Source organism: Primulina huaijiensis, chromosome 4 (assembly GCF_012295235.1).
Source record: "Primulina huaijiensis isolate GDHJ02 chromosome 4, ASM1229523v2, whole genome shotgun sequence".
In the NCBI taxonomy this organism is placed as follows: domain Eukaryota; kingdom Viridiplantae; phylum Streptophyta; class Magnoliopsida; order Lamiales; family Gesneriaceae; genus Primulina; species Primulina huaijiensis.
In genome coordinates, this window is record NC_133309.1 from 24,481,079 (window position 1) to 24,499,752 (window position 18,674).

The 18,674-nt window shown below is 35.6% G+C and overlaps 1 protein-coding gene across 1 annotated transcript in view; it reads left to right on the forward strand.

The window, feature by feature from the left end:
* LOC140975666 (midasin-like) overlaps nt 1-18,674 on the forward strand; it is a 39,089-nt gene that overhangs the window by 5,230 nt on the left and 15,185 nt on the right. Inside the window, exons 9-40 of the mRNA XM_073439509.1 lie at nt 413-491; nt 1,879-2,001; nt 2,084-2,168; nt 2,252-2,348; nt 2,432-2,560; nt 2,652-2,708; nt 2,821-2,997; nt 3,085-3,210; nt 3,292-5,073; nt 6,629-6,696; nt 6,777-6,972; nt 7,064-7,168; nt 7,264-7,569; nt 7,821-8,014; nt 8,080-8,134; nt 9,488-9,638; nt 10,380-10,453; nt 11,237-11,384; nt 12,293-12,391; nt 12,539-12,639; nt 12,735-12,824; nt 12,905-12,970; nt 13,422-13,586; nt 13,728-13,935; nt 14,018-14,904; nt 15,010-16,440; nt 16,560-16,740; nt 16,984-17,091; nt 17,785-17,864; nt 17,956-18,207; nt 18,316-18,451; nt 18,525-18,610. Of these exons, the coding sequence (XP_073295610.1) occupies nt 413-491; nt 1,879-2,001; nt 2,084-2,168; nt 2,252-2,348; nt 2,432-2,560; nt 2,652-2,708; nt 2,821-2,997; nt 3,085-3,210; nt 3,292-5,073; nt 6,629-6,696; nt 6,777-6,972; nt 7,064-7,168; nt 7,264-7,569; nt 7,821-8,014; nt 8,080-8,134; nt 9,488-9,638; nt 10,380-10,453; nt 11,237-11,384; nt 12,293-12,391; nt 12,539-12,639; nt 12,735-12,824; nt 12,905-12,970; nt 13,422-13,586; nt 13,728-13,935; nt 14,018-14,904; nt 15,010-16,440; nt 16,560-16,740; nt 16,984-17,091; nt 17,785-17,864; nt 17,956-18,207; nt 18,316-18,451; nt 18,525-18,610 (7,842 nt within the window). The remainder of the gene's footprint in view (nt 1-412; nt 492-1,878; nt 2,002-2,083; nt 2,169-2,251; nt 2,349-2,431; nt 2,561-2,651; nt 2,709-2,820; nt 2,998-3,084; nt 3,211-3,291; nt 5,074-6,628; nt 6,697-6,776; nt 6,973-7,063; nt 7,169-7,263; nt 7,570-7,820; nt 8,015-8,079; nt 8,135-9,487; nt 9,639-10,379; nt 10,454-11,236; nt 11,385-12,292; nt 12,392-12,538; nt 12,640-12,734; nt 12,825-12,904; nt 12,971-13,421; nt 13,587-13,727; nt 13,936-14,017; nt 14,905-15,009; nt 16,441-16,559; nt 16,741-16,983; nt 17,092-17,784; nt 17,865-17,955; nt 18,208-18,315; nt 18,452-18,524; nt 18,611-18,674) is intronic.

Here is an 18,674-nt window from a genome sequence, read left to right on the forward strand (position 1 = left end):
GTGTGAGAGTCCATGAACCTCAATCGGAAGCGTCTAACCTAAATTTATCTTAATTTTCTGAATATTTTGTATAATATTTCAGAAGCTTCCAATTTTATTTTATTTTTGTAAGGAGGTTTCGATGAGCTTGGGGATTGTTTCGGGCATTGAAAGATAGAATCAGTTGATTTAAGTTCTAGGAAACTGGATGTTTGGGTTGCTTATAGCGCTGTTCAAGCAACAAGTACACTGAAGTAGAAACACAGGCATACGCCGACAAGTGCACAAACATTTTGTTTTATCTATGTTTATTTCCAATATGGACTTTTTTTGTGCATTCATATAAAAAACTTTGCACTTTTCATCTAGATCATGCTTTAGGCACTTGCAAGGATGTGTTTGTTAATTGTATCGATCACGGAGATATGTGCAGGTGGTACGAGTGAATGAAAATTTTCGGTTATTTTCCACCATAACAAGCTCAAATCAAGATATCTTCCGAGTTATTGAAGGTTTATTCTACTTCCTCTTGTGCTTAATGTTTGTGACATCGATCTCTGAGTTGTGATTAAATTATAGATGAGTTATACACACACACATTTATGCTATATATATTACATTATGATATTATATTCTTATACCAGTTCGGACTATGAAATTATGAAATTTCCTTTGGCACTTCTCCTTTCGGTCTTGACTGGTATCACATTATTTTTAGATATATTCAAATTGTGTGTTGGTTTAATGTAATTTTTTCTTCTTCTGCTGAAAATTGTTTTCAAGGAGACAAATCTGGAGGAACTCTTTTATGCACTAAATTGGTAATTATTAACCCTCCGGAATTTAAAATCGTGAAAACAGAAAATTGCTATTGTCAATTAACCAAGCACGTGATAAATATTGCACCACTATTTCCTTTGTCAGCTTGTGTTTAGTTTTCCGTTGCTGAGATTTTAGTCGTGGGATTGCTTGTGTTTTTTTTTCCAAATCTGCACTGGTATGTGATCAGCAAGCTGTATATGAAGGGACCAAGTAAACAAGAAATACCACACATCACTTGCTGTTGACAAACCATAATTGTATCTAGATGGATGAGATAATTTTAACACACCTCTTAACATTTTCATTGACGCTTGTCAAGTAACTGTCTTTGGAGTAGTATTCCACGTGGAGGTTATAAAAAATGTCATCTCATGTAGGATAAACCTGGCTTTCACCTTTTTTTAAGTTAGTAATTAGTAATAGCTATTGCAAAAAATTTACTCTGAGGAAAACATGGTAATCTAGGGTCCTGTGTCCTCGAGGAGGGTTCTCTGTTTTTGCTTGAAGGAAATTTGATATGTTAGATAGAGAACAGAGATAAAAAAATTATAGAGAGATAAAAAAATTATAGACAGGACAGGAGTGTAGAGATATACCAGACATCCCTTATTAGAAATAAAAGGTATTAATATAATTTGAGTGAAACACTAAGCCAAAGGATTAACTCCTCTTCCAGAAACCCTAGCTCAAGCTAGTGAACTCACTAAACTGTCAAAAAAGGTGAATAATCCCTATGACAAAATCTGATGTTTATATTCTTCCCCTTTCTACAAGTAACTCCTTGGCCCAATTCAATTGAGCTCATTTTAACGCCATATTCTAAATTATTCGGGCCTATTATAATTAGGTTCCTAACATTGCCTCCCTCTTCAAAATCAGCCTTGTCCTCAAGGCTGGAGCTAGGCAGTCGGTTTTCTACGTATTGAACATCCTTCATGCCATATATTGAAACCCAACGTAGTGCTGCCCATCCATTTATCTCACGGAAATCTAAACTCACTCCAAAATCATAACCGAATGCATAAAAAAGTCATTTATTATTTCTGATTATATGGAACCCTTTCCCTTTCTGAATAGGTAAAAATTTACTCGGTGCCGTTTGGCGGAAGGTAATGATTGGCTCTCCAAATGATGATGACATTCTAAATATTGTGTTGGAGTGGTTTCCGGAGCGGGATTCTCTTGCTAAGAAAGTTATAGGTTTGCATTATTTCTTTTGATATAAGAATAATTTAGGCTTACAACAGAATTACTTATTATTCTTCTCTTCCATGTTCTTCAGAATTCTTTAAAAGGATCGTCCAGCTTATGAGATTTCAGCTGGGTTTGACAGCCTCATCAAGTTATCATGACAGATTCACGCTAAGGTAGAACATTCTGGTGCGGTTTGAGCTTTTCTTCTTTTGTTTTGCAATGAGTTATTAACTAATCTATTAATCTACCACAAAAGAGATCTTCTCAAGTTGTGCGAAAGAATGGCAAGTTTCGGTTTTCTCTTTGATCAGGACAGCCTCTCAACTAATGCATGCAACAGTATCTATAAAGAGGTTGGATACATCGATTGCTTTTCTCATCTACAAATGTGGTTTTGTGGAAAATTTGGCTGTAAGTTTGGAATTGATCTTTTCAGGCTGTAGATGTTTTTGCATCCTTCGATACTTCAGTTGGTAATCGTTTGGCTATCATGAGAGAGATTGCAAAGTTTTGGAACGTTTCAGCTGCTGAATCGTTATATCCTATTAACAAGCCTATTATTCAGGTTTTTCTATTTATGATATGACAGATGTGTACATGTTTTTCTCCACATCTTCAGAAATAGTTTTTCAAAATTTTGAAGTTTGTGCATACAGGAATCAAGCTCTGGATTGCAAGTTGGACGGGTTAGCCTTGAATATACTAAAATTGCAGTAAGTGATGAGTTTTAGATATTCTTCATCTCCATCATGTTTTCTTTTGAAGCTATAAGATCGTCTCCTATAAAAAAAATATGTCAACCTTTTTAAGTGGTCTATATTACAGTTCAAAGATGACAAGAAGCCATTCGTTCAGCTTCGTAGTTCGGTGCATGTTCTTGAGAAAATCGCCTGCTCTGTTAAGTTTAAAGAGCCTGTGCTATTGGTTGGTGAAACTGGTACTGGGAAGACTACTATTGTGCAGACTCTTGCCACGAGGATTGGTCAAAAACTTACCGTTTTGGTAAGTTGGAGTCTAGAATTCTTTTGTTCTGATGGCTTCGAGTTTCTTGAATTCTCATGAGTGATGCATATGTTGTTCGTGATTCAGAACTTAAGTCAACAAAGCGATGTTGCAGACCTGTTAGGGGGTTTCAAACCTGTGGATGCACGTGTTGTTTGTATTCCACTGTATCAGGAGTTTGAGAATCTATTCACTAATTCATTTTCGTCAAAGGTACCACGTACCATGGTGTATTTCCTTTCTTTCTTCCTTTTGTTATAAGCGATTACTTACGTTCTGGTGTTCTCTTTCTAGGATAATGATGCTTTTCTTTCTAGTTTAAGGAACAACTTATTTCTTAGGAAGTGGAAACATTTATTAAGTGGATTTCAAAAAGCCATAAAAAAAGTTGTTGAAATAGTAAAATCCAGTCCTGGTAAGAAGCGAAAGAGACCTTTAGGTGCAGAGCTACAGAAAGCATGGGAAAATTTCTCAGTGAAACTCGAAAATGCTCTTGCTCAAGTGAATGCATCTGATGGAATAGTATTTTCATTTGTTGAAGGAGCTTTTATCAAGGCCCTGAGAAATGGTGAATGGATATTGTTGGATGAAGTAAATTTGGCTCCTCCAGAGATATTGCAGCGAGTTATTGGGGTCCTTGAAGACGCGAAAGGGTCAGTATGCTTGTCTGAACGAGGTGATATACATTACGTATGTAGGCATCCCAACTTTCGCATATTTGCTTGCATGAATCCTGCGACTGATGCTGGCAAAAGAGACTTGCCACTTTCTATTCGGAGCAGATTTACAGAATACTTTGTCGATGATGTGTTTTTGAATGATAAGTTCGATAATGAGGATTTGGTGTTGAAGGATGAGTTAGTTAATGAGGACTTGTTTTTGTTTATTAATCAGTTTATGGACGATGATCCTTCAAATAGAGAATTGATAAGTAAAATTGTGAAATTCTACAAGGCAGCAAAGAAATCTGAAGAAAGGCTGCAGGATGGGGCTAATCAGAAACCTCATTATAGTTTACGTTCCCTTTACCGGGCACTGCAGTATCTCACAAAGGCAAAACGAAGTTTTGGATTTGAAAGATCCATTTATGATGGGTTTTCTATGTTCTTTCTAGATTTATTAGATGACTCTGGTGCGAAGTTAATGAAAGGCTTGATTTGCCAAAGTTTATTGGGAGGAAAATTACCTCCTCGGATCCCTTTTGGTTCATACTTAACGGTTAAAAAAGAGACTGTGGATGGCTATGTTTTAACGAAGAGTGTTGAACAAAAACTTAAGAACCTTGCCAGGGCAATATTTATTAAAAGATATCCAGTCTTGTTGCAGGGCCCAACCTCTAGTGGGAAGACGAGCTTGGTTTGGTTTCTTGCCGAAATAACTGGTAATAAATTTGTCAGAATCAACAACCATGAACATACTGATCTTCAGGAGTACCTTGGATCTTATATTACTGATGCAAGTGGGAAGCTTATTTTCCAAGAGGGAGCACTTGTGAAAGCTGTTCGGGAAGGTCAATGGATTGTTCTTGATGAACTTAACTTAGCTCCTTCTGATGTGCTTGAAGCGCTGAACAGGTTACTTGATGATAATAGGGAACTTTTTGTTCCTGAATTGTCTGAAACTATTCGTGCTCATCCAGATTTTATGTTATTTGCCACTCAAAATCCACCTTTTGTCTACGGAGGGCGCAAGTTGCTTTCTAGAGCATTTCGCAACCGTTTTGTGGAGATTCATGTTGATGAAATTCCACAAGAGGAGTTGAGCACAATATTGGGGAAGAAGTGCTTGATTCCTGAAAGCTATGCTGAAAAAATGGTTGATGTCATGAAAAAGTTGCAACTGCACAGGCAGAGTAGTAAAGTTTTTGCTGGAAAACATGGGTTTATAACCCCACGTGACTTATTTCGATGGGCTAATCGCTTCAGAAAATATGGTAGCTCCTATGAAGATTTAGCTCACGATGGTTATTATCTATTGGCTGAACGACTACGTGATGATGCTGAGAAAACAATTGTCAAGGAAGTTCTGGAGCAGCAGTTGCAGGTTAAACTTTTTGAAGATGACTTGTACAAGCCGGTGAGTAATTTTTTGAACCATTCCCAGTGAAATTATTTACATCCACTATATACATTAGCTGTTGGATTCTGATAACTGATCTGCTTTTACAGAACTGTGCTGTTTGGTAGGTTAATAACTGTAAATGGCTAAAATTTTCTGCAGTGCTCTTGTAGATTCTGTGCCATCACGATTCTTGGTTGGATAAAGGGTTTCTGTTGAAGAAATGAACTTGAAATACATTCATTTTTATCTCCAAAAAAAGAAGAAATGCATGCATTTTTTTGTTAAATGAGATATGTAAAGTATTTGATATGCTATGAGAGTGAAGTGGGCTACGTTTCTGAAGTTGATCATGATTATAATTTTATGATTATGAGGATTATTTTTGAATTAAACGTCATTATATGCTTTAAAGTTTGTAGCTGCTATGTGCCAACACATTTTAACAAACCACGTATATTAGAGTAACTTGTAATTTCGTTAGTGTCTCAATTTTGAACTTGATTTTGTAGTTGCTGCCATCATAATGACTAACTGATCCAACTTTGCAATTGTAGGGATTGCCAAATTGTTTATAATTTTTATCTTACATTTTTGGAAATTTTAACTTCTTCTAGTGATAATTGTCATATTTTTGCATAATAAGTGACTTTTATGCTCTGATCTTATTAAGTTTGTGAGTTATGGATCTTTCTTGAGTGAGAGAAGTTTCTGCAGATTTGACCAATCATTTTTTTGTTAAATGAGACATGTAAATTAATTGATATGCTATCAGTATAAAGTGGACTAAGATTCTGAAATTGATCATGATTAGAATTTTATTTACTCACTGAATGTGGGTTAGTGGCTCGAAGTGAATTTCACAATCAGTCCACAGTTCTTGGTGGAAATGAAGATCTAGAGTATGATGATTATTTCTGAAATACAAGTCATTATATACTTTACTATTTGAAGCTGCTATGTGCAAACACATCATTACAAAATATAAGAATAATTTTTAATATCGTTAGTATCTAAATTTTGAACTGCTTTTGTAGTTGCAGCTATCATAATGATTAACTGATCCGACCTTTACAGTTGCCCGTGCTGTCAAATTATTTAGAATTTTTTATCTTTCATTTTGGAAATTGTTACTTTCTCTGGAGATCATTGTCATATTTTTGTATAATAAATGACTTTATGCTCTGGTCTTGTAAATTCTTCGAGTTATATATCTTTCTTGTGTGAGGGAAGTTAGATATGTATGTTTGACCAGTTAATTAGTTTCCCGAGTGAATTTATCGTACCGTAGAACTATATGTAACACATCCTGATAATCGCATCGAGACTTGAAGGCTGAGATAAATATATTTGACACCTGTAACTTTTGTATTAGTAAGATTTGGCTACCTTTGAAAATCAGGGAATTGACGTATTAATATATTATCATCGAATGATGGTTCTATTTTGGTTTCTCTTGATGGTATTCTTGTCAGATATTCAGAATGATGATTGTATATGATTGCAAGTTCATAAAAAAATTATTTGAATAAGAGAGTGAGTATCATTGCTTTGGTGTTTTTTAATAATTCAGGAATCCAAAGATGGATCCTGCTCAATGATGTCCGACGAGTACTCAGAAAATTCGGAAAATGTTCGAAAGTAAGCCTCTACCCTGATACTTGTGCACAAGTTGTGAGATCTCTGTCATTTTCACTGAGTTCCTATCTTTTATCTTTCAGAATTATTCTGACCGAAAGCATGCGGAGGACATATTTTCTGATCGAGCGATGCTATAAAATGCGTGAGCCTGTTCTTCTTGTTGGTGAAACTGGTGGTGGGAAAACAACTGTTTGCCAATTGCTTAGTGCCATGTTGGGTTTGAAACTGCACATATTGAATTGCCATCAGTACACAGAAACATCGGATTTTCTTGGAGTTCGTCCTATACTCTTTTCATATCACTTTTGCATTTCCATTTGTTGATGAAGTCAAATTTATTTCAACTTGTGTGGTTATTGTTGATTAGGGTTTTTACCCCGTGCGAACGAGATCCAAGATCGCAGTAGACTTCCAAAAGCTTTGTGAACAATTTACCAATTCAAAGGCTTTTATTCATTATCCTGGAGCGCCAGTATGTTGGTTTCTTTATATAAATTGACTTTTACTTGGAGGGTTTCCCATTTTGACTGGTAAATTCCATTGCTATTGTCATGTTCTATTTTGCAGAAAATTTTTGTGGACATTAACCAAGCATCACAAACTCTTGTTGAGCTCGATAAAATCATCAAAAGTTATGAAGAGCTGCTTGTTTCTCATCCTGAAGTAATGGAAAATGAAATATGTCGGATAAAAAAAATATATCAGGATCTATGTGAGTTGCATCAAACGTGGCAGACTATATTTATGTGGCAGGATGGACCTCTTGTTGAAGCTATGAAGAGAGGCGACCTGTTTCTCGTGGATGAGATTTCTTTGGCTGATGACAGTGTACTTGAAAGATTAAACAGTGTCTTGGAACCGGAAAGAAAACTGGTAATTATCCTTAATTTAGTCACAGACCATTTTCAAGCATTATGTAATGCTTTTTTTTTCATTCATTTTTTGATCTTGGACATACTTCTCTTTTTGCCTTGTTCATAAATTAAACGAATTCATATTCTGGTTTTACTATAAGATGAGTAAATCCGAAAAAGTTATTGCTGTAATGGATAGTCAATGATGTTTATTATGTGTAGATAAATATTAATTGGTATCTATGATATTTTTTTTATTAACACTTATAGTCATTGGCTGAGAAAGGAGGCTCTGACCTTGAGAACATAATTGCTCATGACAAGTTTTTCCTTCTCGCTACAATGAATCCTGGCGGAGACTACGGTAAAAAGGAATTGTCACCTGCACTTCGTAACAGGTTTACTGAGATATGGGTTCCTTCTGTCAGTGATGTTGAAGAGCTTAAGAGTATCGCCCTTAAGAGGCAAGTTTGTCTTAATAAATATTATTCACTATTTTTATGGCTTTCTGACACTTGTTTACTTGCAGAATATCAAATCCAGAACGTTCATGGACTATCAATATCATGCTAAATTTTTGGGAGGTATATTGATTTCTAATTTTTTAGATGCTATATTTGTCTGTTATTCGCGTCGTTCATCAAAAATTATTGGCTAATGAGGATGCACTGAACTTTTCTCCTTTTCTACGTGATTGCAATTCCTTGATTAAGCACGCTTCTTATTTTTTTAGGAGTGTATCATGTAAATTATCTTAGTTTATACCAGCAAGAGATAAGAAAATTGTCTATCCTTCATTTTCCTAAATGATATGAGAGTCTGAAATTAGAAAAAGCTGCGATATCCTTCCACCAGGGCAGCATTCACAACTTTTAAGTTGCTCGTTCAACGATAATTTAAAAAGGAAGAGAAAGAACAAATTCGTTTAATTTTATTTCAAACAATCATTTAGTGTTTCAATAAATTGTTTATTTCTTGTAGCAACTAACTCATTTTGCACCGTCATAAGTTTTTGTTCATCCAGTGTCGTTTTCATCCATTCAATAATATTTAATTACTTGAAAAGTCTGTTTTAAATTGTCAACTTACAAATAGATGTTTACCAAAATCTGATCATGAGTTAGTAAAATATAAAATGAATAAGCATTTGCAATTAGAAAGGCTGTTCATAAAGGCTCCAGTGGATTCTTAATTGCAATTAGAGAATATAATTATCATAGAAACAACCCTAGCTGCCATTGTTATTCGTTAACTTGTAAGTTTTACCGGGAATGCGTTATATTCCGATTTTGGGCAACCTTCTCAACAACTAAGGTATGCATTCGAGAAAAATGGGGACTAATTGAAGTAACGAGCCTCCCAATGCTAGTCCATCTCTTGTCATCACCTGTTCTTTTATCCACCTCCATTTCACCTAACCATTTAAAATAGCAACACAAAGTGCCAAGCTATAGCATTGATGAGTGATTATCAAACGAGATGAGCAGCTTGCGTTTTGGTGAGTGACCTTATTTTAAAGCATGTGATAATGGCAGCATATTGTGTGTTTCCGTGTGTGGTGTGCCATTTCAATCGCAGTCTGAAAATTTATTTCTGTATCCTGATTTAGAGGTATTAACATAGGCTTAAGCACAAAATTTATTCATTTCCATGATTTTTTGTTTTGACATATTTACCAACAAGCATGGTCCAGGTTTTCAAGTGCTAATTATCTTGGATTTCTTTTCCCATGCCATATGTTAAGACATACTTTATTTTTTTCAATTATTTATTTATTCCTTTATTTTTCCTAGCTTTTTGTGTCCTTTATGTGAGACTCATTCCTCGCTGAGATTACAATTGAAGCAGTATTTCTCCTCTGGAGCATTTATCTTTTCAGTTCTTTTTTTTTAATCTTTTCAGTTCTGGTTCTAACTTATTCTAATTATCATTCTCAGTGGTTCAACCTGTTACAGACAGGAAGATTACTTACTGTGAGAGATATCTTGTCCTGGGTATCTTTTATCAATGTGACTAAAAGAAGTTTGCCGGCGGAATCTGCATTGATTCATGGAGCATTTCTTGTTGCCTTGGATGGACTTAGTTTAGGTATATGTGTACTCTGGTGGCTCGAAGTAATATAGCTGTTTGATAATTTTATTAATATTACCATGACCAAGATCTAAATGTTGTCGCATCACTTGTACATTTGTCTCCAACTACCACATAGGTAGACATTGTGTTCGTGGACCCTGGTCCGGATGAATCGTGTTTTCCATAGACTTTCCATTATGTTAAGGCTTCCTTGTCTTTTAAATTCACTCTTGAATCTCATCATATTACTTTTACATTTTGATGGTAATTGCCTTGGTCTGGTCGAAGTCCTGTTTGAAATCTATCATTATAATGTGTTTATGGCTTGTAAGATATTTGGATTTGTAGGTCAATTATTTTTAAATTTTTTGGGCGCTATTTATTAAATCACCAGGTTTGATAGGAACGATGTCGATAGATCAACTTTCGATGGCAGATAATTATAGTTTGTTCCATAGAGCTGATTTAGTGTTTCTACCTTATCTGTGACGAGTGGGGCTATAATCCATTTCTTAAAGTTAATTGACTTTCGTCTATGAACTGTTCTCTGGTGAGTGGATCATCCAGGTATCAGCATACAGTCTATGGAATTGTAGCCCGGAATATTTTGTTGCATGGTGGGGTTTGTAAAGGATATATCTTTTTGATTTGGTCGTTTTATACTCATTCCAACTATAGTTGCCGAGTCATTGCTGTTGCTATTTTTGTTATGATATTCAGTAGATTTCTTCGGTTCTGGGTCTCTATGCTCTCCAGGTACAAATATATCTAAAAGTGATGCCGCACAGCTGAGATTTGAATGTCTTCATTTCCTCCTGAATAAACTCAAGGTGAATAATTTTGTTGAAAGGCTTGTCTTTGGGTTGTTGGGGGAGAACAAATTAATTTACAAGTATTGAGAAAATGTAAATGACCCTTTACTTTCATTTGTGAGCATTTTGCACAATAAGGAATGTCAATGATGAGAAAAGAAAGTCCAAATTTTTACTGTTCATGTGTTCTGCCCTCAGGGTTGCCTTCTTTGTAATTTATTATTATTATCAGCGAGCGTCAGAACTGCATCGCTAGCTGTAGCCAACAAAGGACGAGATTGATAATGCTAGAAACAGATTCTCTGATATATTACAGATTAGTATTTTCCAATTTAGGGTTCCTTGTTGGCTTCAATCGAATGCGGATTTTAAATTTTTCTGTATGCCAGACTTATCAAGGGATTGGAGTCTTATTTTTTTGTCAGCAGGCTGCTCTTTTTAGTTTTTTTTTTTGTAGATCTTTGTTGTCGAGTTGACCTTTGGTCTACTTTTGTAATTATCTTTCTTTTTTATTAATGCTATCCATTTCCTATCAAAAAAGTATTTTCTGTTTGCATTTCATATGTAATGAAGTCTTGTCTCACATTTTACCATATCAAACAGCATCTTTCAAATTTGTAATGCAGTCCAATTATCTTACTAGGTTACCCATGGGAAAAATTCGCCACATGCAACAATATATGGATTGAAACCTGTCCTATGCTGTTTAAACAATGTTTTAGATAGAGATATTCAATTATGATAAATTTTTACTCAATAGATTATTTTATGAAATGCTATTTTTCCTGCCCCTCAATGCAGGATCACATGAAATTTCCCAATTCCCCAATTCTTGACACCCTCAATGACTATGGTTGGGTTGATTCTGGAAGTTCAACAGTTTTGTCTCAGGCCAATGACATGGAGTGTGACAATATTTTTGGAATACATCCTTTCTATATAGAGAAAGGTAATAACTCATAACTCGAATTTTCCTGAAAACTTGTGAAGTTGTGTACTTTGACATGGAAGTTGTAATTATAACAAGTCTCTCCTGTAAAAGTAAGGAGTCAATAGATGTTTGCCACTCTGCCTCCTTTTGATCCTTTTATATAGTTACTCTTTATTCTTGAATAAACATCCGACTCTTGATTATGATATACATCAAACAGAAAAAATCACTTGATGTTGTAAGGCTCATTCTAAAAATTTTTAAAATCACATTATAGATCTTGCATATTACACTAGAACCTGTAAAAAATTGATTAAATTTTGGGAATATAAATATTTCTTGTAAGTGATAAGTATTAAGAAATATTAAATATAAGATTGATGGGTAAACATCTTCATGACCAATCTTATGCAGAATGACGTGAACCATCTAATTTAGACACCTAATTTTAACACGATCATAACACGCACATATGGACTAATGTAGGCAGCTTCACAATTTAAGATGAACCAGATTCATTTTTGTAAGTACCAGAGATGCAACACAAAGTACACCTCCTTGAAATCTTTCAAAGATTCAATTGTTTTTTTCCATAGTTCCCAAGCATTTGGGAGTACTTCCTCAATAATTTCTTGACCTTTTGCTCTTTCCCGAATATATAATCAGTTTTCCATAAAGATTTTCTTTTTCCAGTGACACCCAATGAAACATTAATCTGGTTGAATCTATCTTTGAATAAAAATAGGCTGTTGATCTGAAACTTGAGAACGGATTACATCACATATTTGAGTTTATTCACGGGAAATCACCTATTCATTTTTCACACCAGTATATGCAAGTTTAACTTTGTTGATAATATTTGCAGTCTCTTTACATTTGATAATTGGTAGTTGGATTGCCTAAGCATCCTTGTTTATCTTGTCCAGGTACCGACAATGTTGGTGGGGAGAGATTTGAATTTATGGCCCCCACCACTCGTAGGAATACCTCGAGGTTGCTGCGTGCCATGCAGATTAACAAGCCTGGTATTTTCCTCATGTGGACTATATCATCACATATTTGTGTTCTTGCAATAAGTTGGTGTGTGTATGCATGCATCTCCATAGAGAACTTAATTTTAATAAAATTATACACTAAGATTCCTAATTTTGATGGTTTCCATGCTTTACTAGTTTTGTTGGAAGGAAGTCCAGGTGTTGGGAAAACAAGTTTAATTGTTGCCCTTGGCAGATCCTCTGGACATGCAGTTGTACGAATAAACTTATCCGAGCAGGTTGGTGAACTTGTTGGTTATAAACTCGCACTGCTTTTGTTTCTGTTATATCTGCATAGGGTGTTAAATTATTTTGATTGAATTTCATGCCGCAGACCGACATCATGGACCTGTTGGGTTCAGATTTGCCAGTTGAAAGTGATGAAGGGATACAGTTTGCCTGGTCTGATGGAATACTGCTTCAGGTTGGGTACTCGGTCTGTCTTCATGATTTTTCTTTAGTTTTTGATGGTGAAATGCAATTTATTATGTCCTGTGAACCCAGGCACTGAAAAACGGATCATGGGTTCTGCTGGATGAACTGAACCTTGCTCCACAGTCTGTCTTGGAGGTATTAGCCGTCGTTACTGTGGTCTTATTCCTTGTATTACCTTGATTTAACTTTTCTGTTGGAGTAGTTTTTTACCTTGATCTATAGACCCTTTAATTTTTGTTCCCTATAACTGGTTATGAACATGGCTGATGTCCTCATTGGGCCAGTTCAATGTATGAACCATAATTCTAAAAAATATGTTATTGAACTTTGTTTTTTATGTGTTTTTCTTGAACGAAGCAAATATTCTTAATGCAAGGTATACTGGTGAAAAGATTTTTTTTGAATTTATAATGGAAAGCTAGTAGAAGCCGAGGACTGACATTTTCTAGCTTCTAGAAAAGTGCTTTTCAAGTCTATTTTCATTGGAAACATCTAAAACACTCCTTGATATGATAATATATCCTTATATTTCGCTTGATAATTATTAATGTTGTACTTGAACTTGACAATTGACTATGGAAATTAGGGCCTGAATGCCATTTTGGACCATCGGTCTGAAGTTTTTATTCCTGAACTGGGTCGTGCTTTCAAATGCCCTACATCTTTCAGAGTTTTCGCATGTCAAAATCCGTCTTGTCAAGGAGGGGGGCGGAAGGGTCTTCCAAAGTCCTTTCTCAATAGATTCACGAAGGTGCACCCTTTTCTGCATTTGAATACCATGAGAGTTTTGGATTGAGTACACCAAAATTGTTCTTAAGAAGCTCCTTTTCAGTTTTTCAACTGTTACTGGCTTATATTGATGTATTGATTTTCCTCTTCCAATTGGTTTTAGGTTTATGTTGATGAGCTAGTAGAGGAAGATTATGTTTCCATCTGTCACTCGCTGTTTCCAACAATTGAAAGATCTTTGTTGATAAAGTTGGTGGCATTTAATGAAAGATTACACCAAGAGACCATGGTATACCACAAATTTGGTCAACAGGGTTCCCCTTGGGAGTTTAATCTACGGGATGTGATTCGCTCGTGTGAAATTATTGAAGGTTTTTCATACTCAATTGCATAGATACAGTTAAATGTGTTACAAGCTCAATTCTCTTCTGAACGATGATTGAATATTTTCAGGTGCATCAGAGAAGCTAAAACCCGACTGTTTCCTGAGCGTTGTTTATCTGCAAAGAATGCGCACGGCAACCGATCGAATAGAAGTTCTGAATTTATATGAGCAGATATTTGGCTTCAGGCCATTCATAAATCCATACCCTAGAATACAGGTCAATCCTTGTTCATTTGTTGCTGGGAACATTTCCATTGAAAGGTACAGGTACCGGTCATCTTGCCTATCCAGTAAAGACCTTAAGATTCTACCTTGTTTAAGTCATTGCTTGGAAGGTGTGGCACAATGTGTAAAACATCAGTGGTTATGCATATTAGTTGGTCCTCCATCTTCTGGTAAGACTTCACTAATAAGATTGCTGGCAGAACTGACTGGAAATGTACTAAATGAATTAAATCTTTCATCTGCTACTGACGTATCTGATCTACTCGGATGCTTTGAGCAGCATAATGCCTCCCGTCACTATTTTTTAGCTATTGCTCAAGTGGAAAAATATATGAATGAGTACTGCAATTTGCAGTTGGAATTTTCTTCAGAAGGATTAATCCGAAGGAAAGATCTAATTGCTCGATGGTTGGCCTTCTTATCAGAAATCAGTAACCGTCCGACCGCTTCTTCAGCGACATACATTGACAATCCAAGAATGAGAGATTCTATTCCCCATTTAGTTGAAATTGTTGAAGATTTAAAGCTGGACAATGATATACAACGATTGTCTGTATCTTGTTCTAACAATGATCTGGATATCATTCTGAACATGATTAGAAAATTGGAAGAAGAAAGTAAGAAAGGTCGACACTCTAAGAAGTTTGAATGGGTAACTGGACTATTAATCAAAGCCATAGAAAATGGGGAATGGATTGTTCTAGAGAATGCAAACCTCTGTAATCCCACGGTACACAATATTTTTTGTTTATTTTCATTATATGAATTATGTCAACCCTTGCTTCATCCTCCTTCTTAATGAAGCTTACATTTGTCTCTTATTTATTGCATCCAGGTTCTTGATAGGATCAACTCTTTGGTTGAACAGTCTGGATCTATAATTTTAAATGAATGTGGTATTGTTGAAGGTAAACCAGTGGTTCTTCACCCTCATCCAAAGTTTCGGATGTTCCTCACTGTAAATCCTAGCTATGGTGAAATATCTCGAGCAATGCGAAATAGAGGGGTTGAAATATATATGATGCAACCATATTGGTTGGTAGATGAGAAAAGTGGTAAGAATCTTAATGAGATTGAGGTCAGGGATGCTAAAAGATTCATTGCACTCTCTGGAATTCCTGTGGGTAAATTGGTAGAAATGATGGCCAAGGCCCACATTTATGCTATGCATGAAGGATCCCATCGTAATGTTAGCATTACACATCTTGAACTTTCACGCTGGGTGCAGTTATTCCAGTGGCTCATTACAAATGGCAATAGGCCTTGTTGGAGCATTCAAGTTAGTTGGGAGCATACATATCTTTCCTCTTTCGGTGAGGAAAAAGGAAAACATGTTGTTTCTCAAGCAGCTGCTGCTTATTTGTCGAATTCAGAACTTTATAAATTCACTACATCTGAAGATTGCTTGTTATGTTTACCAGGAGGCTGGCCAACCCCCTTGAAATTAAGGGACTTCTTTTGTCACTCAGAAGAGACTTGTGTTAGACAGAATTGTATGTATTTGGAATCAATGGGATCTCAAATTGCATCTTTCATCCATAGCAGAACTTTGAACAGAGTTTCCAAAGGACAAACTCCTGTCGATGGAGGATCGAGGATTATTCATCTATTGGATGCTACTTCGTTGCATGAGCTCATGTTCCCTAAGGCTTCAGATAACAATATTCTTGTAAAATGCGGCACTACGAGTGAAGTGGATTTGGTTTTAGCCGAGAAGAAACTCATTTTTGCTGCTGATTGGGTCATGGAACAGGCCACTCAAAATGATTATCATCTTTATATGCAGTGGTTTGATTGGTTTGGTATTCGATTACAGCCATTCTTTTCATTTTTCAATCGGTATTCAGATTTATTAAAAAAGGGAGTGGAAATGCAATTTATTGATCTTTTCCCATCTGTTGATCAGCTAAAGTCCTGCCATATTCTTGTAATAAACTTAATTAAGTGTGCCAGCCAATTGAGACTCAGCCTTCGACAGTGGAGCAGTGAGGATTGTTACGATCAAAACAATGTGACCAAACAAACTTTTGAACCTGTTTTGGCTTCCCTGAGAAAAATGGAAGAAAAAGTGCTTCATGTGCTTGCTAAGTCGCCTTCTTTTGATTTACTCTTTGAATCATTCTGTGACCTCCTGGAACATCATAAACTTTTCTGGAACAGTATTATTTCATCTCATATTGATTGCCAGCAGATTTGTTGGCGGTCTTTGATGAAAGATGTCATGAAATTGCACCGAATATGTCCTGCAGAAGCAAGAACTTGTCAGGTTAGCTACCATGGTGTTCATATTCCATTTTCACTTTCCATTTTATTATGCATTTTATATTTTATCTTATTATGGATCTATAATACATGCAAACTGTTTAAATACTTGGTATTTTGTAGATCAAGATGAAAGAATTGGAAGGAATCTCATCTTTGCATTTGAATTCGAGAAAGTCCTTGCTCTGGACATATGGTGGACATCCAATTTTGCCTCCATCGGCTGAGTTGCACCAAAAGCAGTGTCAACTTTCTAGCCTTTGTGAACTGGTGTGGCCAAGGAAAAATGAGTTTCTGAAACTAGGTATGCTTGATGGAGCCCTTTCAAGTAATGCAGTTCATACTCAATGTTGCATATGACATTTTTTGTTATAATTTTTTTAATCTATGCTTAAAAATGAAGAATTGACATGTCATACTCTCTTAATTGTTTTGTGTCGGGGAAAGATACTTGCCCTTGAATTGGAAGACCTTGTAGCACGGTTGTGATGTTTCTGTTATAAAGTTCGAATTATAAACCGTTTGTTGTCTAAAAAATGTTTTGCAGGTGGGGTTGTTGTTGATAGTGCTTCTTCAGACGACAATGACATCAATGAAGTTACATTAACTGTTGCTTTGTCTTCTAACATTGAACTTCGACTTCTCGCAATGCAAGGTGGACTCTTCTGGATGGAAAATTTTCTAGAGTTATTGTTTGGTCTAGCCCTTGCATTTTTGTGTTCTATTCTGGAAATCTAAGATATTTTTGTTATCTATAACTATAATTCGTTTCCTATCCAAAATAAAAAAATCATTTATGCTTTTGGACATTGTTTGACTGCAATTTTTATGACAAGCTCATTGTCATCATATAACAGATGCTTTCCGTATTATTAATTTGTCATATAACCACCACTTTTTTCTGTTGAACATAGACCGAATTTCGCTTTAATTGTACTTTTATGATTAAACTTTCTTAATAGGTATCCCTGTTCCTTGCATGTTTCTTCTTTGCATATTTCTTTCAACTATGTAGGAAAAGAACATCTTTAAATGAAAAAAGAATGAAAAGTTCTATCATATTCTTTCAGGCTCCATATACTATGGTTAGGTAGGACTTGATTTACTATTTGAATTTGACGAATGGGTAAAAGAACCTGAGAATATTATTTATATCTGATTTTTGGTGAAGTAATTTCCATTGGGCTCGAAAATTGCTCCTAGTGTAATCAGATCTTACATTTTTCTCTGAGAAATATGCGGAGAAGGAACATATTGAAAAGGAAGTTACCGTTTCTTGTTTATAAATAATTAATTGCACTAATGAGATGACTCTATTTGTTTTGATTGGATGATTTTCTTCCTGAAGGAGTTTGCATGTCATCATATATTATTGGCAAAGCTGTTGGTAATTTTGATTGTATTCTGCGACTGGAAGAGATGTATCAGGTTTGTGTTCATGCATCCGTTTTGTTTTATTTAAATCTATTTGTAGTTTTTGTTGTTTGACAATATTCTATCGAATGCATAATTTCCCAAGGTGCTTTTGGGAAGGCTGAATTTTGAAAAGCACAAGTTGAAAGTGAGAGCGGAGACTACAAAACATGAATCTGGGCCAGCTCATTCTTCTGCTTGTTGTCTCTTAACTTCGGATGCATTGTGTAGAAAGTCAGGCTTTGAATGTTGGTTAGAGACACAACCTTTAGTTGATGAAACCACTTTATTCCTTGATTTGGAGCTACTGCAGCATCTTACAGAGATCGTTGTGCTTGATATTGAAGAACAGCACAGTGTATATTTTTTGGAGTTCTTATTTTCATTTTGCAGTCGCTTAACATTTTGGTTGGATGAAAATCTTGCTCATGTCATAACACCATTTTCATCTTGTCACTCACTGCAGGCTTTATCTGATATGGCTTGTGATTTGGAATCATGTTTGAACTTTTCTCTAAAATATTCTTCAAGGCCTCCAACAGACTTCTTGCCCCACCAAAAAATAATATGGACCTTAGATGCTTGGGCATCAGTTGATCGAGGTTAGTGTTTCTCTGTGAATTTGGGCATTGGCATGGTGTACTTTGATAATTGATGCCTTATCTTCTGATGCAGTGACTGAAAAAATTTCTAGTTTTATTTCGGAGATGTGGCTTAAATGGCACGTAACTCTGTGGGAAACCTGCCCTGTGCTGGCAGAGGTATTTCGCAACATGTGAAATGTTAACAATTTTGCGCAAATAGTGTGTTTTGTCCAGAAAACTC